Source organism: Oncorhynchus mykiss, chromosome 21 (genome assembly GCF_057628025.1).
Source record: "Oncorhynchus mykiss isolate SJ-2025 chromosome 21, ASM5762802v1, whole genome shotgun sequence".
Classification (NCBI taxonomy): domain Eukaryota; kingdom Metazoa; phylum Chordata; class Actinopteri; order Salmoniformes; family Salmonidae; genus Oncorhynchus; species Oncorhynchus mykiss.
Genome location: NC_143042.1, coordinates 44,125,351 through 44,152,406, shown reverse-complemented (window position 1 = coordinate 44,152,406; position 27,056 = coordinate 44,125,351). Strand labels below are relative to the sequence as shown.

Sequence of the window (27,056 nt, the reverse complement as noted above, 5' to 3'; positions counted from 1 at the left end):
TTGTCGCTCCTGTTGTGACGTGTGCTTTGTCCTATATTTATATTGTGTTTATTTTTTATTTTTTAATCCCAGGCCCCCGTCCCAGCAGGAGGCCTTTTGCCTTAAGTTAGGCCGTCATTGTAAATACAATCTTGTTCTTAACTGACTTTCCTAGTTAAATAAACGTTAAATAAAAAATGAATAACTAAAAATGTCAAACAACAACATAACGATGTAGCACTCTGGTGCACTGCAAACCATGATCTATTCTGTGTCTTACACACTGTCAAATGTAATGGTGTGTGTTGATTGGTTGTTGTTCATACAAGGACATGTACATAGCTAGACATGACCGCATCAATGACCAGATAGCCATTGAGGTGAGACAGGTAGCCTCACCAACAGCAAACACACCTCCATAAACTTATTGTCTAAGAGGAAGTTGGTTTGATGATGATGATATAGTTTCCTCTGTACCAAATATTGTTATTGTGGGAGGAGGGGCTGCTCATTTCACTGTTAAATGGATCTGGCCTTTGTTGACAAGCATCTGAACTACCATAACCTCGTATCACGCTCAGACAGCCTTGGATGTACAGTGGGCCAAAAAAGTATTTAGTCAGCCACCAATTGTGCAAGTTCTCCCACTTAAACAGATGAGAGAGGCCTGTAATTTTCATCATAGGTACACTAGGTACTTATTTTCCACCATCATTTGCAAATGAATTCATAAAAAATCCTACAATGTGATTTTCTGGATTTTTTTTTCTCATTTTGTCTGTTATAGTCGAAGTGTGGGAGAACTTGCACAATTGGTGGCTGACTAAATACTTTTTTGCCCCACTGTAAGGGCAATTTGATGGCACTGATATTTTGCCGTCTCGGCCACGTACATAGGCTTACGGTATGTGGCCTTCAGATTGCAGGCCTGTCTAAGAGCAGAGCAACTAGTGAAGTATTGCTCTGTTACAACTGTTATGGGCAGCCTACAGTAGCTGTTTGGAGAAAGATGATTTTTGTATCCTTGTATCCTTTTAACCTTTTATCCAAGACCTTTGAAATGTTTTAATCATTGTTAATGTAATTCAATTTGTGGATTCAAATAAAGTACTGGTATTTAATGTAATCTTAAATAAAATGTTTGCATGCGTGTGTGGTTTAACCTCTTGAAAATAGGGGGCACTATTTTTATTTTTGGAAAAATAACGTTCCCAAAGTAAACCGCCTATTTCTCAGGACCAGATGCAAGAATATGCATATAATTGACAGCTTAGGATAGAAAACACTCTAACGTTTCCAGCGGCGCCCTTCGGTTCGGAGCTTCCAGCGGCGCCCTTCGGTCCGGAGGTTCCAGCGGCGCCCTCCTGTCCGGGGCCCGCTACGAGGGTCCCCAGTCCGGGGTCGGCGGTGAGGGTCCCCGCTCTAGAGGCGCCACCTAAGTGGGCCAAGCCTGACCGTAGAGAGCTTTATATGTCTCTATTTTGGTCTGGTCCGGGTGTGATTTGGGTGGGCATTCTATGTCCCTTTTTCTATGATTTGTATTTCTGTGTGTTTGGCCGGGTGTGGTTCTCAATCAGAGGCAGCTGTCTATCGTTGTCTCTGATTGAGAACCATACTTAGGTAGCCTTTTTCCCACCTGTTTTTGTGGGTAGTTGTCCATGTAAGCACTACGTTGGCGTCACGGTTTCAGTTTGATGTTTATTGTTTTGTTGGTGACATCTTGTAATAAAGAAGTATGTACGCTCACAACGCTGCTCTTTGGTCCGCTGTTTCCACCTTAGACGATCGTGACAATTGGGCTAACGATTATTGTTCCAATGTCCATTGGTCGTGTGAGTACCTATGCTGTGTTTTGGCTTTCGTGCCGCTTGTATTGCGCAGGTGATTATGGGGCTCATCCGGTGTGGTATCATTGTGTGTGTGTATGTTACGGGTCTCGCCTCTGTGTATTTATTCAAGGAACTTTTGTTTGGGTTTCAACCCTGTGTTTTGGAAATGTGTTTGTTTGGTCTTCGTCCCCGTGTCTCTACATGGCACGCTGTAATTTCGATGAAATAAAAACCCTGTTAAGCATTCCAGCGCCTGTCTCCCGATCATTCACACAAGGTGACAGAGTCACTTCAAACTGCCAACCAACCCATCTAATAAGCATTCACAACTGCAATCTACCCAAAATACTGACAATACTGGTGGTTCCAAACTTCTTCCATTTAAGAATGATGGAGGCCACTGTGTTCTTGGGGACCTTCAATGCTGCAGAAATGTTTTGTTATCCTTCCCCGGATCTGTGCCTCGGCACAGTCATGTATCCTTTGACCTCATGGCTTGGTTGTTGCTCTGACATGCACTGTCAACTGTGGGACCTTATATAGACAGATGTGTGCCTTTTCAAATCATATCCAATCAATTGAATTTACCACAGGTGGACTCAATTCAAATTGTAGAAAGATCTCAAGGATGATCAATGGAAAAAGGATGCACCTGAGCTCATTTTCGAGTCTCACAGCTTAGGGTCTGGATACTTTTTAAACATTTTATACAGTACCGGTCAAAGTTTGGACACCTACTCATTCATTGGTTCTACATTGTAGAATAATAGTGAAGACATCAAAACTATAAAATAACACAAATGGAATCATGTTGCAACCAAAAAAGTGTTAAACAAATCAAAATATATTTTAGATTTTAGATTCTTCAAAGTAGCCACCTCTCAACCAGCTTCATTCTCTCAACCAGCTTCATGAGGTAGTCACCTGGAATGCATTTCAATTAACAGGTTTGCCTTTATTTCCTCCTTAATAATGCGTTTGAGTCAATCGGTTGTGTTGTGACAAGGTAGGTTTGGTATACAGAAGATAGCCCTATTTGGTAAAAGACCAAGTCCATATTATGGCAAGAACAGCTCAAATAAATTAATCCATCATTACTTTAAGACATGCAGGTCAGTCAACGCGGAAAATGTCAAGAACTTTGAAAGTTTCTTCAATCGCCATGATGAAACTGGCTCAGAAGCAGTTTGGAACTCAGAAGTGAATTGAGCACTCAGCAGTCCCATTCTATGAGCTTGTGTGGCCTACCACTTCACGGCTGAGCCGTTGTTGCTCCTAGATGTTTTTATTTCACAATAACCGCACTTACAGTTGACTGGGGCAGCTCTAGCAGGGCCAAACTTTGACGAACTGACTTATTGGAAAGGTGGTATCCTATGACGGAAAGTCACTGAGCTCTTCAGTATGGGCCATTCTACTGCCAATGTTTGTCTATGGAGACTGCATGGCGGTGTGCTTGAGTTTATACAACTGTCAGCAACGGGTGGGGCTGAAATAGGCAAATACTTTTGGCAATGTAGTGTATTTTTCCCAGTCAGAGCTAGTTTTTTTTCCAGATTTCCCAGTTGTCTTGAATGCACCATCAGTTACGGCTTCACATATGACACCCATTGACCTTTCACAAACTATGGAGTGTTGTTGTTTGGGGCTAACGTTAGCTAAGTAGCTAGCATTTGGAACAATGTACACTGCTCAAAAAAATAAAGGGAACACTAAAATAACACATCCTAGATCTGAATGAATTAAATATTCTTATTAAATACTTTTTTCATTACATAGTTGAATGTGCTGACAATAAAATCAAACACAAATTATCAATGGAAATCAAATGTATCAACCCATGGAGATCTGGATATGGAGTCACACTCAAAATTAAAGTAGAAAACCACACTACAGGCTGATCCAACTTTGATGTAATGTCCTTAAAACAAGTCAAAATTAGGCTCAGTAGTGTGTGTGGCCTCCACGTGTCTGTATGACCTCCCTACAACGCCTGGGCATGCTCCTGATGAGGTGGCGGATGGTCTCCTGAGGGATCTCCTCCCAGATCTGGACTAAAGCATCCACCAACTCCTGGACAGTCTGTGGTGCAACATGGTGTTGGTGGATGGAGCGAGACATGATGTCCAAGATGTGCTCAATTGGATTCAGGTCTGGGGAATGGGCGGGCCAGTCCATAGCATCAATGCCTTCCTCTTGCAGGAACTGCTGACACACTCCAGCCACATGAGGTCTAGCATTGTCTTGCGTTAGGAGGAACCCAGGGCCAACCGCACCAGCATATGGTCTCACAAGGGGTCTGAGGATCTCATCTCGGTACCTAATGGCAGTCAGGCTACCTCTGGCGAGCACATGGAGGGCTGTGCGGCCCCCCAAAGAAATGCCACCCCATACCATGACTGACCCACCTCCAAATCGGTCATGCTGGAGGATGTTGCAGGCAGCAGAACGTTCTCCACGGCGTCTCCAGACTCTGTCACGTCTGTCACATGTGCTCGGTGCGAACCTGCTTTCATCTGTGAAGAGCACAGGGCGCCAGTGGCGAATTTGCCAATCTTGGTGTTCTCTGGCAAAAGCCAAACATCCTGCACGGTGTTGGGCTGTAAGCACAACCCCCACCTGTGGACGTCGGGCCCTCATACCACCCTCATGGAGTCTGTTTCTGACGGTTTGAGCAGACACATGCTCAGACACAGACACATGTGGCCTGCTGGAGGTCATTTTGCAGGGTTCTGGGAGTGCTCCTCCTGCTCCTCCTTGCACAGAGGCGGAGGTAGCGGTCCTGCTGCTGTGTTGTTGCCCTCCTACAGCCTCCTCCACGTCTCCCGATGTACTTGCAAGTCTCCTGGTAGCGCCTCCATGCTCTGGACATTACGCTGACAGACACAGCAAATCTTCTTGCCACAGCTCGCATTGATGTGCCATCCTGGATTAGCTGCACTACCTGAGCCACTTGTGTGGGTTGTAGAAAAAAAGTGACCAAAACATCAGCCAGGAAGCATAGGAACTGAGAAGTGGTCTGTGGTCACCACCTGCAGAACCACTCCTTTATTGGTGGTGTCTTGCTAATTGCCTATAATTTCCACCTGTTGTCTATTCCATTTGCACAACAGCATGTGAAATTGATTGTCAGTCAGTGTTGCTTCCTAAGTGGACAGTTTGATTTCACAGAAGTGTGATTGACTTGGAGTTACATTGTGTTGTTTAAGTGTTCCCTTTATTTTTTTGAGCAGTGTATTTGGAGTAAACTTGAGTGTACCGTACACATATTAGCCAAAGATGGTATAGTATTTAGTTTAGTAGAATAAAAAGCTCTGATAAAGGCCAAGAGGCTGACATGTAAGCTTCAAGTTCTCTAATTGTTACCAGGCACCTGCAACAAGGTAGCTCAGATGTGAGTGCCTTTTTGAATGTTGAAAGTAAAACATACCAACAGTAGATGTACCGGTATCAAATAAAAATATTTACTATAAAGAAGAAACACTTTTCAATGACTAAACAGAAATACACTTCAAGACCACCAAAAACAGTAGAAAGGGTATATAAATACAATACGCATAACTACTTCTTAATCATGGCCTCTAAAATGGCCATAAGGCATGCCTCCTTGGCAGTCACCTCCTTCTCCCACTTCTTTTTCACCGATGCAACTGCCCCGCCAACTCACACTCCTTCACATAGAAAAGACATAAGATGACATTAGCAAAGTAAAGTTGTGTGAACCTTCTTGTCTATTGCTGTACCACATACATTTAAATTGGACTGCCAAGGCGAAAACAGTAATGAGTGCCACACCATTACTTTCACCATAACAGGTTATGTGCAATGAAACTAGGCCCATTCGGGCTGTAACTGTTCAGGTAGAAACTAATATTGCATAACATGAACATTACAATCAGCTCAACACAAATAAACCAAAGTGACAAATCCGGAGAACTAGAAGGAAAGAGAAGGGTTAGGACCAGCAGCTCTGTGGAAATTAGGAATTTGGGCTACTGTGTTTTAGTCACAGAGTGCATCACCCAGTGCAGTGGCAAGATATACATTGCCACATGACTTACTCAAAACCTTTTGTTGTGGCATTTCTCCTGCCGGTGAACAGGTGTTATTCTCCACTGAATTAAATGCCTAGTATTGTCATCAGACCCTGAAACAGTTTGAACACAAGCCCTGGTATTTACAACAAGTAGCTAGCTAGCTAACTAGTTACCCTGTAGCTAATGTCACTGTTCAAACAGTCAGTAACTTCTAATCCTCCTATAGACAACTAAACTCAACTCCATGATTTACGATAGCGTGAATAGAGTCGGCGGACTGGAGCATCGACATCACAAAAAACACTGTTGTGTGTAATTGCGGGCTAATCTATGGGTCCTGAAATCAGTAGCTCCAGTCTGCGGACAGTAGACAGTAGCTCAATTCCATCGTAAATCGTGGAGTTGAATTTAATCGGCTAGTCAAATCTGTTTTCAAAGATGTACGATGAAATAGTCTAATCAAATATTTATTGCTCGCTTACATAGTTCAGCAGATGTTATAGCGGGTGTAGTGAAATGCTTATGTTTGTAGCAATGCAGTAAAATGTCAAACATGTACAGAAATAACGTTTACATATATATTTTTTTAAATCAACGAAGTCGAAACTAATCCAATCATCAACCCAAATAGCACTGTAACAGCAATCAAAATGCAATCTATAAGTAGTCAAGATAATTTTAATGAGAACAAAAAGGACTTACGTTTCAACACCACCGCAGACGCTTCGCTATTTGCCATCTTCCAAGTTGTTTTGTTGTTTATTTGAAGAGAACTATCAAAACTCACATCCCGCCTCTTCCAATGCATTGCGGCTGTGAAATTCCTGAAAATGTGACTGAGGTAAAGTTAGCTTTATATTAAAGATTTTCAACGGAATGTGCCAGGATGATAGAAATTACATTCTGAATCAGCTGATGATAGAGAACAAGTTACAACCTTTGTTTCTGCAATTCGGGGTCGTGTTTTCTTTTTGGAGGCGAAATGTAGCTAAAAAAGGTTGCTCTCCTCCGATCAAAGGGTTAATGAACGACTCCCCCTAAAAACGAAACAATCTTTGTGAAAACGGCCTGTGGAATCGATATGAGTCAGAAACATTTATTCTAGAGTCAAAATTGACCACAAAGTGTAAATAGGATAATTTTGGTCAGATATTCAGTCTCGTCTAAAAACTGATTTTGGACCCTGAGTGCAGCACAATGAGTAAATGAAGAATGGGGGTCTCCAACAGGTCAATCAAGAATTTCCACTGTAGAACAGGAATTACATTGAAGTAGGGACGGCATTGCCCTCTGGTGGGGGCCTTTAAATTAAAAAATAATTATTTAACAAGTATCTTGTTTAGAAGGCCAACATCACATTACATCTTCTCACAAATAGTTTCATATTTACTCATTCATTTTATCCAACATCTAGATGTAAACCTGACAGCTGGGAAATGTACACTTTCAGAGATATAGTTATGTGTGTTTCCTGTTCTTCATGAGATCACCAAATGAAACACACTCGACATGGCTGTCCTTTAAGTGTCCACGGACCATTCCCACATTCTCAAAAATATAAATATTGTTTAATTATTCAAACTTTTGATGTCCAATGGTCTCTCTGTGTTCCACAGTTTACATTCCAATCTTGAACTACAGAGCGTAGAGACAGTGTATTTTATGATAAAACGGCAGACTTCCCGCTCTCCCCCTCTATGAGAGAGCATGCTGTAGAGCGGACCCACAGTAACCTGATCCTTCAGATCGTCACAGGAGAGTTATGGCAAATAAGGACCCCTTATTCACATCCTCATTACATATAGTGCAACAAGAGCACTCATGGCCTGTAAAGTTCTCTACTTTTGATAGATTTTAACAAACAATATTGGAATCACCAAGGTCACGACCATAAACTGTCAACTTCATCTGTTTGTTACATTAAATTCGGTTTTAGAGTCATAAAGCAACTGAGGAAAAATACAATTGCTACTGCATTTACCACTTGAATGAATAAGCAAATTTCACAATTTTTAACCCTGTAAAACATAAACTCTGTCAGATTTTTGTCTAACATCAACTCAGTCAGTGCTGAAAGATCTGATAGAATAGTTATGTTTCTATTGGGAATTTTAAATGTAATAATTTTCCATATTTGACAAAAGTTTGTATTGAACTTTTATATGTCTGTTTTGAGTATCTGTTGTCAACTTCATCAGTGGTTTGTCAACTCTGTCACTGATGGAAGTCAATATGTTTTGGTCAATATTCTGAAACAATATTGGAATCACTGTTCTGCAACACACTACGCTTAAAAGATTGACGTTTTTGCTATGCAAGATGTTCGCTTGATAAATGTTGTCTTATGTTCTAAATCTAGAAAAACATGGCAAAATGCTAATGAAATTTGCCCTAGAGCATTATATAGTGCTATAAAGCAAAACAAAAACAAGTTTGGAGATTTGTTTTACATATTAAACAATCAAGGCCTTTAAACACTTGCAGGCCAGGCAGCAGACAGTTAGGCAGCCTGCTACCTTAGTGTAGTCTGCCACAAGCACAGTCAGTGTAGTCAGCTCAGCTATCCCCATTGAGAACGTGTCTGTGTTCGCTTTAGCAATCTAACTGGGATAAAGACCTCCTCCATTCCTCTAATTATTGAAAGAGATTGTGATATGTCACATCTCAAAATAGGGCTACTTAATGTTAGATCCCTCACTTCCAAGGCAGTCATAGTCAATGAACTGATCACTGATCATAATCCTGATATGATTGGCCTGACTGAAACATGGCTCAAGCCTGATTAATTTACTGTATTAGATGAGGCCTCTCCTCCTGGTTACACTAGTGACCATAAATTCTCGGACAACCCAAAGATTCCGAGATACCCTTCCAGACTCCCTCCACCTACCACAGGACGTAGGAGTACAAAAATCAGTTAACCACCTAACTGATGATCTAAATTTAACCTTGCGTATTACCCTAGATGCAGTTGCACCCCTAAAAACAAAAAACGTTTGTCACAAGAAATGTGTTACATGGTATACAGAAATGGCACTCTACCAAATGGGAAGTCTTCTGACCAGCTTGGAAAGACAGTACCATGCAATATCGAAGAGCCCTCACTGCTGCTCAATCACCCTATTTTTCCAACCTAACTGAGGAGAATAAGAACAATCCAAAATGTGTTTTTGATACTGTCGCAAAGCTAACTAAAAAGCAGCACTCCCCAAGAGAGGTTGGCTTTCACTTCAGCAGTGATTAATTCATGAACTTCTTCGATGAAAAGATCATGATCATTAGAAAGCAAATTACGGACTCCTCTTTGAATCTGCGTATTCCTCCCAAACTCCGCTGTCCTGAGTCTGCACAGAACTGCCAGGACCTAGGATCAATGGAAACACTCACATATTTTTATCCTGTATCTCTTGACACATTCATAGAAATAGTCATAGCCTCTAAACCTTCACACTACATACTGGACCCTATTTCAACTGAACCACTGAAAGAGCTACTTCCTGTGCTTGGCCCTCCGATGTTGAACATAATAAACTCACTAAAAGTGGCAGTAATAAAGCCTCTCTTGAAAAAGCCAAACCTTGACCCAGAAAACGTTTGGCCTATATCGAATCTCCCATTCCTCTCAAACATTTTTGAAAAAGCTGTTGCGCAGACACTCACTGCCTTCCTGAAGACAAATAATGTATACGAAACGCTTCAGTCTGGTTTTAGACCCCATCATAGCACTGAGGCTGCACTCATGAAGGTGGTAAATTACCTTTAATTGGTATCAGACCAAGGCTCTGCATCTGTCCTCGGGCTCCTAGACCTTATCGCTGCTTTTGACACCATCGATCACCACATTCTTTTAGAGAGATTGGAAATTATTTAACATTACCATTCAAATAGTACTATTTTAGGAATGAGTAATTGGTTACAAGTTGCTAGCTATCCAATAAAGCCATCACTGAAAACCACATATTTCCATCTTCTTCTGTGGTTTAGTAACTTCCTGTTCTTTGATGGAGTTTTGCCTGCCTCACTAACGACACCTTTTGCCTGTACTTTACCTTCTGTACTGTACCTTCTGCCTGTACTTTACCTTCTGCCTGTACTTTACCTTCTGTACTGTACCTTCTGCCTGTACTTTAGCCTATTGGATTTCCTGTTACCTACCTGTTGCCTAATCTCCCGGACTACGTTACTAGCCTTTTCCCTGCCTGTACTGTTGCCCTTTTGGACCCCCTGTGTATGACCCCCTGTGTACGCCCGCCCCTGGACCAAGCTACCTGCCTCCTCCTGTGGTCCTTTGCAATAAACACCTGCTGCGCCCTGCGCTTGAAACCAGCTCTCTGTCTCCCCTCGTGTTCATTACAGCTCTGTATTTTCTGCTGGCCAGCCCCAAAGCAGTATTAATGCCAAAATAACAAGCAAAACAAGCAAAACAGGCAAGCCCCCCCGCCAAAAAAAAATATATTTTTTGTACCTAAGTGTGGCTTTGCCCCACCTGCCCTGAATGACGAGTCGCCACTGCCCATATCTAATGATCAGCTGTTGTCAAACATGAGTCTGGAAAGACGATTCTCTTCCTCAAAAGTGTGCAGTGTATGCTACTAGATGAAAAGCCGAAGTGAGTATAACATCCTGGCATTTAAAGCATACTTGATTTTTTAAATTTCACATAATATAAAACATTATATTTTTGCAAACCTAAAATGCTTACTATCTAGAACGGAAATATGGATATTCAGACACGGCCAGTATCTTCTGTCATCTCCTGACTTGAAGCGCCCCCTGTTGTCTGAACGCAGCATGGTGTGACTCCGTGCGAGAGAGACTGGGTGTATGTGTGTTCAGGACGGTCCTGTAGAGAGGAGGGAGTTAATGAATAAGCCAGCCAGTGCTCTGTGCCAGGTTTGTTTGTCACATCTCCCTTGTCTGCGCCTTATGCAAATGGTGGTGGGGGGCTGCGCGAGAGGGTCCATGGGAAACTGGGGGAGCTAATCCACCATGTTGAACAGAGGAGGAGATGAGGACTTTTCAATTCAACCCCCATTAACACCCACACATGCACAGTTGAACACCTGTTTATTTTCCACACATCGATGTGTGTAAATCCCACGGTCTGAAGAACACCCAAACCTATATGTCCCATATTAATTGGCCTCAGTGTGTTGATTGTGGATGTCATCTTGCAAGAAAAAACATTTGATTAGGAAATGGAAGACAAATTGTATGGGAATTGGCAGTGCTGAGTATCCTTTCTTATCCCCCAAAAATAATAATTCAAATATGATTGCTTTATTGTTTTTAGAAAGTGTTTTACTTTTCTGTTTAGATATTGAAATATAATCTCTTGATATATAGCATCTCATTTTCAAGAAAGACAGAGGTTTGAATGGCAGGTCTCTCGATAAGAGAGATGGGACAGAATCCAAGGCTTTAGTTCCTATAGGCACTAACAGGTTTGTTTTAGAAAGCTGCCTGTTTCTGTCATGCTGAAGTAACTCCGTCTCCCCTTCCCTCCCTCTCTCTCTTTACCCTGCAGGAGGTTACTGAGGGAACTCGGGGAAGAGCTTTTTGTTTCACGAGCCTCCATAAGGTCCACCCTGGGAGGAAAAGTCAGAGAAAAAAGGCCAAAAACAAAGGCAATCACAAAAAAAACTTTGCTTGAGCACTGCAAAGCCTAATAGGAGCGAATCGCCATCTATTTAGCTTCAACAAATCACTGACAGCAGGCCTTGATAAAAAAATTATGGAAAATATGTAGGATATGAGAACCGCCAAAACACTAGACTGTAGCCCCGCTATTGAAGCCAGATGTTGAATTTAACTGGCCAATTTTGATAAATAGCATAATGATTACCATTAAACATCAGGGTAATTTTATATCAGTCCGGCACAATGTTGTTCTTCTTTTATAGACCAAATGAACTCAGCTCGGTGCCCAAGGCCAGGTGCTAGTTTCACCTTGATCAGAACCATGGCATGTGTGTCTCCACAGCATCCTGTCCCAGAATACATGCGACGGCAGCCATTTTTGTTTTTGAAGTGCCTTATCTCGTGGGCACAGCGGTGGGGGTTTTGGTGACGGCTAATATTGTGGACACAGTGATATGTGTTTTGGTAACAGCTAATAATGTGGGCACAGTGATGGGTGTTTTGATGGCAGCTGATCTTGTGGGACATAGCAATGGGGTTTCAGTGGCTTTCATTGGAGTTCATTGGAGTATTAGCCTGCTTTGTGCCTTACGCAATGTCCAAAATCCCAATATATCTGTGTGAAGGGCTTAGGAGTTCAATGTTTCATAGTCGTGACTTAGTGACCCACACTGGGATTTACCTCACTTGCTCCTCTGTCTCCAGTCAGCTCCCAACTCAACACATATCAGAATATACCAAGTTAAAGGCCCATGTGTAGACACCTACAAAGCTCACCAATTAGCTTGAAATATAACCCTATAATACAACATCCCCATATCCACCTTCCCCTTCACTTCCTCCCAACCTGTTTAATAAAAGAATCATGCCTACAACCACAGTTGATGCTCTAGGCATGTTATCCCATTAATTGGGATTAATGTCTCAACGACATAACAGTTATTACACTTTGAGCTTTAGTATTTATTGACTTAGACCAAAGTAACTATTTCAAAAGAAAATGGACAGTTGCCTAAGAATTTTAACAGACACAAAGAAGATGTAATACAACAGTCATTTTTGTAGCATAGCTCATTTTATTGTTTAAACAGTTTTGCATAGGAAATATATCCACGTCCAGTAATTGACTGCAGTAAAAACATCTGCTAGCAGTATAGGTTGGATATAACAGTAACAATCACCAAAAATGTTGAGCCTTATTTACACTGATTTTAATCTTGTGGCAATTTTAGCCCCTGCACCAAATGTAACCATCTCAAAGGCATTGCCTACTGCTTTAGTGTTCTACAATCAAAAAAGGAAACAAATAGAAGGGATATCAAGGCCTTCGCTATACAGTTCACGACGCATATCAACAAAAAGGTTTCAAAAGTCCTCTAAAACCTACATTCAATACATACGTAGACTTTTGCACACACCTGCTGTGTAACTACAAGTTACTACTGGAGACTGTTACGTATTGTTTCGTTGGTGGTGTTGTGGTAGTTGTGTTTTTAAATTCACCTTGAAGTGATTCGCCATAGTAATAATGTGTGTGCAGAGGGAGTAAAAGTGCCACAAGACCCAGAAGAAGTCAACCATTCTGAGACGTTGGCAAGCATTTTCAAATGTCATTAGTTAACATAATGTAGCAATTGACAATCCAAAGAAACACACTGTCCAAACGACGTGTACAACATAGCTTTTTCCCCTCAAAGAGCAAGCAGGAGATGGGCGTACCCAGCTGGCCTTCAAGTGAATGAAGCACAAAAAAACCCTCTTGCAAAGACACATCTCAAACCAAAAACAAAACAACAAACAAAACTAAAAATTCAAAAAGATTTGAGAGAACACGCCAAGGCGCTCCACACATATCACTTCGTTTTTAAGTTGTTTCACTTTTTTTTTGTTGTCATATCACATTTATTGACAATGGACACTCCACTGAGACGGTGAGCTTGAACAGGCACTGAATTATTCATATATTTACTTAAGTGATTAGTAATACAGAAAATGCTGGTTTTTATGTTTCCTGCTTACAACAACAACCTGATGTTAATAATCAATACATGGAACACATCTATTGCTCACGTAAAAACACACCTCCTGAAAACACTTTTGTCCATCCATCTGTCCTCTTAGACCCTAGAGCACTGAACATTAAGTAAGTAGAACTACACAGATATTGCATGATTGCCACTGGTCTTTCTTGCATAAGGTACTGATTGAACGGTTGACCATGGATAGCCTACAACGATCATTACTGAATATTGAATAGTACTCATCTCTGTCATGCCTTTCTCATCTGTGGGCCTACATGTCATTCTGTGAAAACGGTTTAACCCTTGTACATGATGTCCATAGATGATCAAATCAAATTAGCCCTTTGAAAATAAACATTATGCAATGTATGCAAAACAAAACCTGCCTATACCTGTCTACTTATTAAATATCTACCATGAGTGGGACACTGATATAAAAGGTGTTTTCATCCATATCGGGTGAACTGTTAAGAATTTACAGGACTTTTTGTACATAGTTAGGCGACCAAAAGTATTGGGACAAATTCACTTATGTGCATTAAAGTAGTACAAACTTAAGTATTTAGTCCCATATTCATGGTAAATAATGTATTGCGTAATTTTGTTGTCACTTTTATTGTAAATAATAATAGAATATGTCTCTAAACACTTTACAGCATCCTGAATGAGTTGTGAATCATGATGAGTGAGAAAGTTAGACGCACAAATATCATACCCCCCAAAAATGCTAACCTCCCCTGTTATTGTAATGGTGAGAGGTTAGCATTTCTTGGGGGTATGATATTTGTGCGTTTGTAACTTTCTCACTCATCATTATTCACGATTCATTCAGGATTATCGTAATCATGGTAGCATCCACATTAATGTAGTCTTTAGAAATATATTCTATTCTTATTTACAATAAAAGTGACACACTACATTATTTATCATTCATTTCAATTGGGCACAAAATAATCTGAAACACAAACAAAACAAACAGAAAATGAATCCAACAAGTTTGTAGAGTCACAAACTTGATTGCATGTTATGAACATGGAACCAAATACTTAACTCTTTACTACGCTAATACACATAAGTGAATTTCTCCCAATACTTTTGTTCCCCTAAAATTGGGGGACTATGTACAAAAAGTGGAGTAATTTCTAAACGGTTCACCCAATATGAATGAAAATACCCTCAAATTAAAGCTGGCAGTCTGTACTTAAACTTCATAGTCATTGTACCATTTCAAAGTCTTGGAGTACAGAGCCAAAAGAACAAAAATGTGTCACTGTCCTAATACTTTTGGAGCACACTGTAGATGAAATTATGAAAAGTGCAAAAATCTGTGATGCCTGGGGGCCACAAAGGACTTACTTCACCCAATCCTCACAGCGGAACTACTTGCTTGATGTTGCCTACACATGCCTGTTCCAAATCCAAACCCATAATGGACGCTTCAAAATTTTGTCAAATGCTAGGTGCCACATTTCTCGTGGATTGTTGCATCATCCTGTAATTATGATTTTTCTAAAGGAGGAATTTCGTGGGATCGACATAACACACTTGATATTGACACAGTAGAACAATCTATGATGACACTTCGAATGTTACCCTGGTATTTCACTGGTGGTGGGCTCAAACCAGGTGCCTTTATTGTGAACTGACATGGCTAGATCTCCCCTACGGTAGAAACCAATCAGAACCCCCCCCCCCCCCCCCCCCCTCTCTCTCTCTCTCTGACATGGATTCACAACCACATAATCACATCACACATTCTACTATGGCCACACTAACAAAAACAAGAATTTCAAATATTACTGAAGTGTTTCCAAAATGGAAAGTTTATTTTTATTTTATGGTTCTGTATAGGATACTTTACCTTAATACAGGAATATTAAAAAGTTATAAAATCCTTTAATTTTGGATTATTTGGGGAGAGCTGGAGAGTAAATCAAGCCCAGCCTTGCTTTTTTCCCCTCCTAAAATGGAATTGACTTATATAATACCCAAGATGTTTGAAAACAATCACAAACAAGGGTGTCAAAGAAAAAGTGTGAAAAAGATTACAGTGTACAAACTCCTGTCTATAAGGCAGGTATCTCTATAGAAAGACCGTCATCTTCGCTCGATGTGTCGTGTCACCCTCTCTATCCCTCGTGCATTCTCTCTTACAAGCATGCACACACACACACACGCGCACACATACTCATAAACACACATTACTCGCAAGCTGCCAAAAGCAGATTTTAACCCCAAAGAACTACTGCTATCGACGCCACCACGGCATTCACCTTTATATACACCCAATCTTCTACCCAAAATATCAACATCAAGTCTGACACGTTTCTATCACACGTGACTAAGGGAAAATGCCCTTCAGTGGGGTCTCCAATGGCCAGAGGCTGCAAAGCACTTGTGTTTTTTTTTCACACAAAAAAAAGCAGAACAGTGCACATAGAATGGGGTGGTTTTTGTTTAGTTTTTTTCATTCCCAAATTCAGAATAAGTTTCTTGGTGAAGGAGGAGAGAATAAGCTTGACTTGAGTTTAGGAGGTTTTATACACTTTCTGGCCTCTCAAAGAGTGTTGCGTATACAGTACAGTACCTTTCTTCGAATTAAGCAGGTAAGAATGTTCACAATTGCTGGGATAGAGTGCAACAGGTAACATCGTTGTGGATAGTGTTTATTTGAGTTATAAAAGTCGTTTTCTGTATTACAAAGTGGGAGAGTTGTGATTAGAATTTGTAATGCCCCGTAACGCCTGAGATGTTGTTTTTGTTCACATATGTAATATATTTTTTTGTTTGTTATAGATTTGACGTAACACACTTGGGGAAGACGATAACCTATGTGCTACTGTAGGCAAGTTCTCTATTGTTGTTCTTCTCCGGGCACTACACAGTACAATGAAAATAGCAGAGGTCCTTCCTCTGTAGTCCATAGCTTATTACATGATAAAATCAAGGCTCCCTATAGCGAGAACGGGTAGAGATATCCCCGGGGTGTATACAGATATAGTGCATATATGTTGATTAATACTTTCTTTAGACTGATTTGACCGGTTTCACATGGATTTGTCGGTGTGTTGATTGTACCACATGTGTAACAGGTCACTTTATATATACTGTATTTTTAAGGCATCTACTTGAGAATTGCATATAGTGACTGATAATAGAATGGCACCGTGTTATGTTTAAGGGTTAATGCTTCCTGCTATTATTTTTTTTCTTACAATAGCAGTATGATTTCAGTTTGCAATTGTGGGTCTGATTAAGGTTAGCGTGTTCCTCTCCTGAATTTTGACATTTTTTTGTGATGGTCCCACAAGTCAAGCCGTCTCTCCTGTGAAAATGAGCTTAGTCAATGTCACATGCTAGCACCCCAGGTGGGAAGTTGAATGCAAAGAGTCAAGTTTGTCACAGTAGACAGATCAGTGACTTCGCAGCCATACGAGACCAACGGGTGCATTCTTTACAGGCGAACAGTAAGCTTAGAAAAATGGCCCCCTCCCTCCCCCAAGAAATAAAAACAAATTGAAACATGTCTCTCCATCTGTCAATACACGACAATAAGACCTTGTCATTCACTGCATAGAAAGCAGTCCCTACTTTGGTCAATTAAAAAAGGAAAACAACAACAACGATATCAACAAAATAAATGCATTACAATATTGTCTACCTCCAAACTAGCCTCTAATAATTGGCGTATCTATAAGCACTACCTACATAGGCAAAACTTGGTATTGCATAATTTTCATACATCTGAATTCTTCTCTCCTCAATAGTAACTGGAAGATGGAAAAACGGAAAAACAAAACAATAAAACAAAAATGAAAGGTTATTCGAAAACCACCGAAAACACTGAAAAATAATGCTGGTGATTATAGACTTTAGAACAGCAACTATACTTGATATCCCAGATGCACCGTAACTGTGAGAGAAAGTAGTAAATCAAAGTCAAAAATCAACAATGTCACAATTTTCGTTCAGAGTACAAAAAAAAAGTATTATCATAAATTGTTTAGTTTCTTTTCTATAATGGTAATAAATGCCGCAAAAAAACAAGTGTAGTGATATCTTTATATTCAAAGGCAAGGCACGTAATGTGGACTATATGTCATCGTGCAAATGAAGAGTATTGGAGAGATTTGTCATATCTGGACTTGGAGAGAGGTCAAGTCAATAAACCTGCCTTGCACAATTCTAGATTTCAGGGAATGCCACCATTGTATCTGGGATTTTTAGTGTTCAAGTGGCAAAATGTGCAACCCACTGCAACTTTGCAGGTTCGAGGTTCGAGGTTGCACATAAAAGTGTAGATTTTGAGACGTACACATACATTTTTAGTGAATGACTTTAACAGCCTGCATTCGTTTTTTTTTTCCGTCAAGTCATATTGTAAACACAAGCTTCATAAGCTAATGGCCAAATGAATATGTTATTGATTTCGAATGGCATTTTATACACTATGTGTGTTTCATTTTTTTTAACTTGCTGTTTGTTATTTTTTCCACAATAAATAAAAAGCTCCCCATGAGACTGAGTAGGGCTCAATAGAAGTGCTGGCTTGTTCATATTCAGTTGTGCATAGGTAGCTTAATGCGCACCTTCAAACACATCTCTGCATTTCAGGCTTAGTATTTTTTTTCTTTCCATATCGAGACACAAAGAAATGCGACTGAAATCAACTCAAATGTTTTTTTAAACATTTCACGTTTACGTATTTAAACCAAAAAACCTACATTTATCCCCTTTCCTTTAGAGTCTTCGGGCTGACAGACTGATAGCTTCCCTTCAAAAATTCAATTGCACTTGCCTCTTTCGAGTTTTCAAGATTTTTTTTTTTTAAATCTTAAAAAAAAATACTTTTCCTAGAGGAGATACGAATTCTTTCAAAAAAGGGGTCAAATCTCTAACCTAAAAATAGTGTTAAGTCTTCTTCTTTTTTTTTTTACCATAGTAAGAGTTAGGAGTACTCTTAAGAGTATAACTAACTTTTAAGTAGATAGCAGTACAGAATCAACAGGATAATGAGTAAAAAAAAATATATATCACAGTAAACTGAAATCTAAGGGAAAAAACACTCTGAATTCACAATTTGTTCCTATGGTTACACAGTGAATAGTTTGATATAGAAGGGGTAAAGGTCAAAGTTGAATAACTTACAGTCGGGTACGTCTACTACCAGCCAGTCTTTGTGTGTTTCAGACCACCACTTCCCCTGTTCGTAACCAAGGTTAGAAACTCCCAACATCAAAATGAAGAAGAACACCACTATTAGACTAAGAGTTGTCATGCAAAACATTAAGGCATCTTAAGTTTTTTTGTACAGGATACATCACAGTATTTTGAATAGAAAGGCTCTTTTCACACAATGACTGACTGGCATGGCGAAGGGTTAGCTAGAGTGGACCGGATCAGTTTTGCTCCAAACCTACTCGAGTCTTCTTGGCCAATGTCCCGAAGGAGGAGGGGTTTGTGGGAGGGGGGAAGGGAGGGAGGGGGGAGGGAGAGAGGGGGTAAGCACCATTGTTTTAAGTGCTGCTTGCTGGTTAGTTCCCCCGTAGCCGACACTTCTTGCCCCTTGAGCGGTCTTCAGTTCTCTGCCTCTGTGTGGAGGAGGGGGGGTTCACCAATGATGTTTATGCTGTAGTTCTGGTGGACATTTGTCGGCAGAATCGGAGTCCCGTTCGTGACTTGGAATGGAACTAAGCTCGCCCAGGTACCAGGACTGTTTAAACACAACAGAGAGAGAAGGAGAGAACGGAAGAGGGTTTTGAGTCACCTGCATTGAGCAATGGAAGCGTTTGGACACTTTGGAAAGCAATCCTGAAATACTCTGCAGCATTACATTACACTGTAACACGACATCACTATAACATGAACAGTTAACACTTTAGAGGGATAGTCAGCTGAGAAAAATAGTCAACTGAGGACAAAATACAAAAGGATTTATTCATAATGTCAAATCTACAGTAAATTAACCAATTATTTTGTTAGGCAGAAAACACAATTCTGTGTATATAGCATGTATGTCTTGTTAGGATGTGTAATTATTATGCAGCGTCAATCAAATGTCTACGAATCCATCAATCAAATTCTATGGCAGTGTTTTTATGAACAATTGTTTTTTTAAACGGCACCCACAATAGTTTCATCCCTCTCATCCAATCATGTTGCTTTATCCAGGAAGAGTTTGATGTAAAGGTCTTATGTCTAGTCTAATCAGTCTGTGGCTCGAAGGGGGACACAGTCAAACAAAGCGCTTCCAGTGTATTCCGCCGATTCCCCTGAGGAGGATGTCAAGCGAGGATCACACCTAATCCCATATTGACAGACCCTCTCCATGTTGATCAATGGTGCTACGGAAGGGGGTCGGGGTCTTTACAAATCCTCCTCATCCCCATTCAACGCACGCTAATGCAACACAACACAGCGATTGTTCACCGGAGGCGCAAACCGAAAGTGCAGCCTGCTTGCGAAACACAAACAATGTGTTGTTGTTCTCAAGGGGCTCAATGATACGTACATGTCGAATAATGAATGAATTATCCCCCCCCCCCCCCCCCCCCCACACACACACACACATAGCTGCTACGTCTGAAATACCTGTCTTGTCTTGCACAATTGCTGCATTATAGGCCAACACTATAGACACGAAATAAAATCTTATTTTCCTGGGGGGTATGTTTGAAGGTTATGTAGGTTAACCAAGTCCCGCCACTGCCCCATGCAGGTGTAAGGCTTCCTCAATAAATATGGAGAAGAGAGTAGATTCCTGTTGTCAGTGGGATAGGAAGACTACCTAACGAGGGAAAAGGAGAGGAGTGGGAACCGGATATGGTGGAACACAGACTTCATTTTCCCTGAGGCTATCCCATCTGACAGGACTGGGTCTGTGTCCATGAATGGTGTCTAATGATCTGGTCTGCATTTTATACAAAACCCTGGGAAACCCTCAGCTAAAAACAATGGGAACCACATATTCATTAAGTTGCTAAGAGGATCATAGAAAATAAAACAAGAGAGAGAGAAAGGTAGAGGTAAAGAAATAACATTTGACAACTAAATTTGATAAAGAGGAAAACATTGGAATCTTGTACAGTCAGTTCCAGTCCTATAAAGGGTTAAAACTCCAGAGATGATCTACACAAACTATTTGGGCAGGGCTTTTCTCTCCTCCTCCATCCTCCTTTCTCCTTGACTCCACCTCCCTTCATCATTCTCGCTCCTCCTACCAGCCCCCTTACCCTCTCTCTCTCCCTCTCTTTTTTCTCCCTCCCTGTATTTGCCTAACTCTCTCTGTCTCCCTCTCTCGCAGGCATGCCAAAAATCATCTGACAGGAAATGAGAGATTACGTTTTTCCTACCTTGCTGAACAAAGAGAGCTCAGAGCAGGCTAGTTCCCTGCAGCATTCTGTCCTTCCCTCGTCTCTTTAATACACACACACACACACACACTCTCACATACACACACACACACACACACTCTCACACACACACACACACACACACACCCTCTCTCTCCCACTCTGTGTCCTACTCTAAAGGCCTTCTCAGGTGAGGACAGCATAGACACAGTAAAGGTAAACAGTGTTCACTATGCAGTCCATCACACTGTCAATCTCATATTACCACATATAGAATTTCACCAAATTATTCATTGTTTACAAAAAAAGATGATGTCTTTGCTTGAGTTAGGGATTTCATTCACTTAGACTTTACACTGAAGTGCAAGGCTGTATCTCAAATGGTACCGTATTCCCTATTTGTTTGACTACTTTGGACAAAGGCCTAAAGTGCACTATATATGGACGCAGCCCAAGTTCACTTCCCCTACACAGGCCTGCAGGTGGCTTCAGACGAGGGCACTCACTAACACTAATGAGAGAAACAACTTTCCTCATGGATTCCTGCTGCGTAATCTATCCCCATGGCCTCCTCTAGCCCCATATTCGAGTTCCACGAACCCAAATCACACTAATTCTCCTTCTCACAAGCGGAGCTCCAGCGTCCAGAGGGCATCTTTCAAGGATTAAGCCAACCAAATTAGATTATCTAATGGCATCTTAATGGATTGCTGACCCATTTCCTGCCGAATGGCAGTTTGAATGTTTGAATGTATTTATTTTTATTTTTTTACCCCCCTTTCTCCCCAATTTCGTGGTTTCCAATTTTTAGTAGTTACTATCTTGTCCCATCGCTACAACTCCCGTACGGGCTCGGGAGAGACGAAGGTCGAAAGCCATGCGTCCTCCGAAACACAACCCAACCAAGCCACACTGCTTCTTAACACAGCGCGCATCCAACCCGGAAGCCAGCCACACCAATGTGTCGGAGGAAACACCGTGCCCCTAGCGACCTTGTCAGCGTGCACTACGCCCGGCCCGCCACATGAGTCGCTAGTGCGCGATGAGACATGGATATCCCTACCGGCCAAACCCTCCCTAACCCGGATGACGCTAGGACAATTGTGCGTCGGTCGCCCCACGGACCTCCCGGGCGCGGCCGGCTGCGACAGAACCTGGGCGCGAACCCAGAGTCTCTGGTGGCACAGAACCCTGCGCCACCCGGGAGGCCCCGGAGTGTTTGAATTTATGGTCCTAGTGTCTAGTGGTTCATCAGACAAAGGATAATACAAACACACATCATCTTAATGAAATGTCATTTAAAAAGCGCATTCAACTTCTCAATCCTATGAACAAACCTTTGCTAGTGCAATTATGGAATGCTTAATGTATCTCTGAGATTCAGATTACTCAACATGTGCAGAGAAAGACAAGTGTAAGCAATCAACCAACACAATCTCAATACACAATGTCTCAGTACAGTCCATGAGCGATGCACCAGGTTATTCAGATTGTCAATACTTTGCTGATAAGAATACGGAATTCCTCACCTACCCCCGAGATTCAGATTACCAAGACATCACTCAGTCTGAGGAGTAAGCAATGTGTGGTTAGTTAGAAAGTTCAAATAAAAGGCAGATTACATGAAAGATGGCATCAACTATCATTTCAGGGTCAGGGACAATATAATGCCAAGGTTCCTACTATCAACTCAAGTGTTCTACAGTTGCAGTTAGCAATCTACACTGGCACTCTTCAGCAACGTTTGAATTCAGTTCCTATCGTACAGATACTCAAGCTCACCCAGCTAGTTATGGAAAATCTACAGAGGACCATAAACTTGTCTGAGCTGTCCTCTCTTGCAGTCTTTATCTTTCAAGAGGCAGCACTGATGATTTCATGAACTATCTTACTGAAAATATGGAAACCATCAAAAAACACACTTCAATTGCACCCAGAAACCCAGTTATAGGAGACTCATGAGTTTGGAATTCCATGACAGAAGACATTGATTTGAATACCTGCTTAACTTTGAGTTGTATTAAAAGTTTGAAAGACAAACAGTATACTGTAAGGAATCTGAATTGGGGTATCCTGATGTGCTCGTAAATCAATTAAGCAAGTCTGACTAGAAACAAGTTATTCTTTCACTGCACCTCTCATCGCTCCTAAAGGCTTGGACTGTACGATCAGGGAGGACCAGAAGTCGAGTGTCTGTCTAAGCAGAGAGAGAGAAAGCAGAGAGATAGAAAGAGATAGAGGGCAAAGAGAGAGAGAGAAGTGAGAGAGAAGAGAGAGAGAGAGAGAGAGAGAGAGAGAGGGCAAAGAGAGAGAAGTGAGAGAGAAGAGAGAGAGAGAAGTGAGAGAGAAGAGAGAGAGGGCAAAGAGAGAGAAGTGAGAGAGAAGAGAGAGAGAGAAGTGAGAGAGAAGAGAGAGAGGGCAAAGAGAGAGAGAGAGAGAGAGAGAGGGAGCGAGAGAGAGAGAGAGAGAGAGAGGGCAAAGGGAGAGAAGTGAGAGATAAGAGAGAGAGAGAAGTGAGAGAGAAGAGAGAGAGGGCAAAGAGAGAGAGAGAGAGAGAGAGAGAGGGAGCGAGAGAGAGAGAGAGAGAGAGAGGGCAAAGAGAGAGAAGTGAGAGATAAGAGAGAGAGAGAAGTGAGAGAGAAGAGAGAGAGAGGGAGTGAGAGAGAAGAGAGAGAGGGCAAAGAGAGAGAGAGAGAGAGAGAGAGAGAGAGAGAGAGAGAGAGAGAGAGAGAGAGAGCGAGAGAGAGGCCTCCTTGTAGCTCAGGCATATATTTCCTCTTACCTCCACTGGTCTATCAGGAGACATAGAGAAGGGGCTCTCAAGAAACCCTTTAACCTCAGAGAGGGCAGAGTAGGCCGGTGGAGGTTTGAAGAGAACAGCACATATACATGCACCCCATCTCTCCCTCTATCCTATTAGGTATACAGCTGTGTTCTACCATTTCATAACAAGGAGAAACAAGGAGAAACCCTTCAGGAAATGCTTCTACACCTGCATTGCTTGCTGTTCGGGGTTATAAGCTGGGTTTATGTTCAGCTGATGTAAGAATGGCTTTATAAATACAGTTGATTGATTGATTTATTGATTGATTCTCTGAAAGACAAGGCCCTGTTGAAATAGAAGTTAAAAATGTTTCCAAGCGAGGGAGACAGAAAGAGAGAGTGAGAAAGCGAGAGAACGAGAGAGAGCATTGACGTGTCTCTTTAAGTAGGCGGAGTGGGGATCAAGGACAAAGCCGGAGAAGGCAGAAATGTTCATATACCGTAGCTAAAACGTTGACCCTGTATTGACATGTCTATGCATTGGCATTGTTAAGTCTTTCCATAGAATGGTTTTACAGTATCTGCCACAATTACATCCAAGTGATGAAAGCAAAAAATATCCTTCTTCTGACTACGCTGCAGCAGTACAAAACATTATGAACACCTGCTCTTTCCATGACACAGACTGACCAGGTGAATCCAGGTGAAATCGATGATCCCTTATTGATGTCACCTGTTAAATCCACTTCCATCACTGTAGATGAAGGAGAGGAGACGGGTTAAAGAAGGATATTTAAGCCTTGAGACAAGTGAGACACGGAATGTGTATATGTGACATTCAGAGGGTAAGACATAATATTTATTTTCTTTGAACAGGGTATGGAAGTAGGAGCCAGGCGCACCAATTTGAGTGTCTCAAGACTCTGGGTATTTCACGCTCAACAGTTTCCTGTGTGTATCAACAATGGTCCACCACCCAAAGGACATCCAGCCAACTTGACACAACTGTGGGAAGCATTGGAGTCATCCCTGTGGAACGAACACTTTCGACACCTCGTAGAGTCCACGCCTTAACGAATTGAGGCTGTTCTGAGGGCAAGAGGGGGGTGCAACTCAATATTAGGAAGGTGTTCCTAATGTTTTGTACACTCAGGGTATATAAATAAAATGACCGTAATGTACTGGCACCTCAGAACACCCATACAAAGGGCTTTCTGTCTCCTCCACGCAGTTTGAGACTCAACTCAAACAGAAGAAAAGCAAAGAACAGTCAGAGAGTAAAAGAAACGGCTTGTAACGGAGCTAGCCTGTGTCCCAGATGGCACCCTATTCCCTATATAGTTCACTACATAGGAAATAGGGCGCCATGTGGGACACATATATACTATTTGTGTGAGCTGTCACACTGCCGAGGCCTCCAACAGATGTTTTATGTGTGTTTTACTTTCCCTAACACAAATCCAATCCAAGGCCTTCCTAAGGCTCAACAGAAATGAAAGATAAATATGTGTTACACTGGGAAAGGAGAGAGAGAGAGAGAGAGAGAAAGAGAGAGAGAGAGGGGGGGGGGAAGAGGGGGGGCTGGAGAGAGAGAGAGAGAGACTGGGCTGGAGAAAGAGAGAGAGAAAGCGGGCTGGAGGGAGAGAGAGAGAGAGGGGGCTGGAGAGAGAGAGAGAGGGGGCTGGAGAGAGAGGGGGGCTGGAGAGGGATGGGGCTGGAGAGAGAGAGGGCTGGAGAGAGAGAGAGAGAGAGAAAGAGGGCTAGAGAGAGAGAGAAAGAGGGCTGGAGAGAGAGAGAGAGAGAGAGAGAGAAAGAGGGCTAGAGAAAGAGAGAGAAAGAGGGCTGGAGAGAGAGAGAGAAAGAGGGCTGGAGAGAGAGGGACGGAGAGGGAAAAAAAGAGAGCAAGAAAGAGAGAGAGGCTGTGAAAATGTGGTGTTTGTTAACGATGCTATGCTTCTCTATAGCGGGGAGGACTCTTTTGGGCAATGTGTGAGAGCGTGAGCTAGAGAGAGAGAGAGAGAAAGACATAGTTTCCCCTAAATCTTTTTGTTTCTTAGGAACTGCCATGGCCCCATTCCAAAGAGCCAATCAGCCGATTAAGTCTGCAGCATCCTGTCACACAGTGCAGTACTAGACGATAGCAGAGTGTCCCTTGATTAGGTCCAGTAACACAGTTAACCAGTAACGTTAATCCTCCTGTGTCTATGACCTAACACACTTTTCCAAATGTATTTATTTTTTCTAAAAAGTGAAATACATTAATAGAAAAAGATGGTGCTTACCTAAAATGTCAAATTAAGCAAAAAAAAATGTAGGTAATTATATGTAATTAATATATATATATTATAAAGCATAACTCACATACATTCCCAGGAACAACAGCTAAAGGTGGAGGTATGTAAAACTTTATGAAAAGCACTCTTTGATGTCACACACATCTTATTATGACACCTTGAATATCTGATTTGGCACTGTTATTGCTTGGTTGACATCCACTCTGGCAGTCTATGGATGATTATAATGACTAGTTATACAGTACAAATGCCCTCAGGGTTAGAACTTACTGGAATAGTGAGCAACGTTCAACAGATTGTTCACATTCTTTATGGGTATTCCAGATTCCCATTGTGGTGGTAGAAATGGAAGGGTAACTGAGGTAATGAATGCAGAGAGATGAGGGGTGAACTTTGTATGTTTATCACTTCAGGGTCAATAAAATCTCAATCTGTAGACTCTATTGAAAGTATGAATATATTGTATGTGTGTCTAAGTGTGTGTGTGTGTGTGTGTGTGCGAAAGTGTGTGTGTTTCATCAGATAGTTTGTAGACAAGTGACAGAGAGAATGTTTGAAATAATGGAAACGTTACCTTTGCCAAGCAATCCCCAAAGTATCCTCAGTGCCACTGGGGCCATAATGCCTGCCGTTTTGATTCATGGTCCAGTCACATATCCTCAGCTGTCAATTAAAACCTAGCAGTCAGACACGGAGCCAACAGCACAACTCACAGCTCACGTTGATATCACCACACACAGTTACTATACAAGGTCACTACAAAACAAAATCATGCATGCAAGAAAATCCTAAAGCAGAGAGCCTGGAACAAACCAAAAAATAGGCCAAACTACTATCCTACAGCTGTTTTTATCTAAACATAAAGAAATACGACACGTCTGTCATTATTAGTGATATTAGATCCTTCTACAGTTTAAAATCTAGGGAAAGCAGATGAAATTAAAGAACAGTAAGCATGCCATCACACTTAATACTAGGTTTCTAATCTGACCTGGAAGCAGAGAAGAGGTTAGTTTACACATTGTGAGTCATGTCAATGGCAGTCGTTCAGCTACTGTATAGGGGAGTAGTTTGATATGATTAGCCTGTGGGGCCAGGCGTTCCACAGGTTACATACATACATGTTGTTAGATAATATGTA

The 27,056-nt window shown here is 41.5% G+C and overlaps 1 protein-coding gene across 24 annotated transcripts in view; it reads right to left on the bottom strand.

The window, feature by feature from the left end:
- Positions 1–12,541: 12,541 nt before the first annotated feature.
- Positions 12,542–27,056, bottom strand: part of LOC110500628 (nuclear factor 1 B-type) — a 101,685-nt gene continuing 87,170 nt past the window's right edge. For 12 of the 24 annotated variants that reach the window (XM_090214720.1, XM_090214721.1, XM_090214722.1 and 9 more), the window contains 2 exons: positions 26,490–26,578; positions 12,542–19,219 (listed from right to left, as the gene is read on the bottom strand). In XM_090214720.1, coding sequence (XP_090070846.1) covers positions 19,084–19,219; positions 26,490–26,578 — 225 coding nt within the window. In that variant the 3' untranslated portion in view covers positions 12,542–19,083. The remainder of the gene's footprint in view (positions 19,220–26,489; positions 26,579–27,056) is intronic. The other 12 variants (XM_090214729.1, XM_090214732.1, XM_090214725.1 and 9 more) reach the window with 1 other exon arrangement.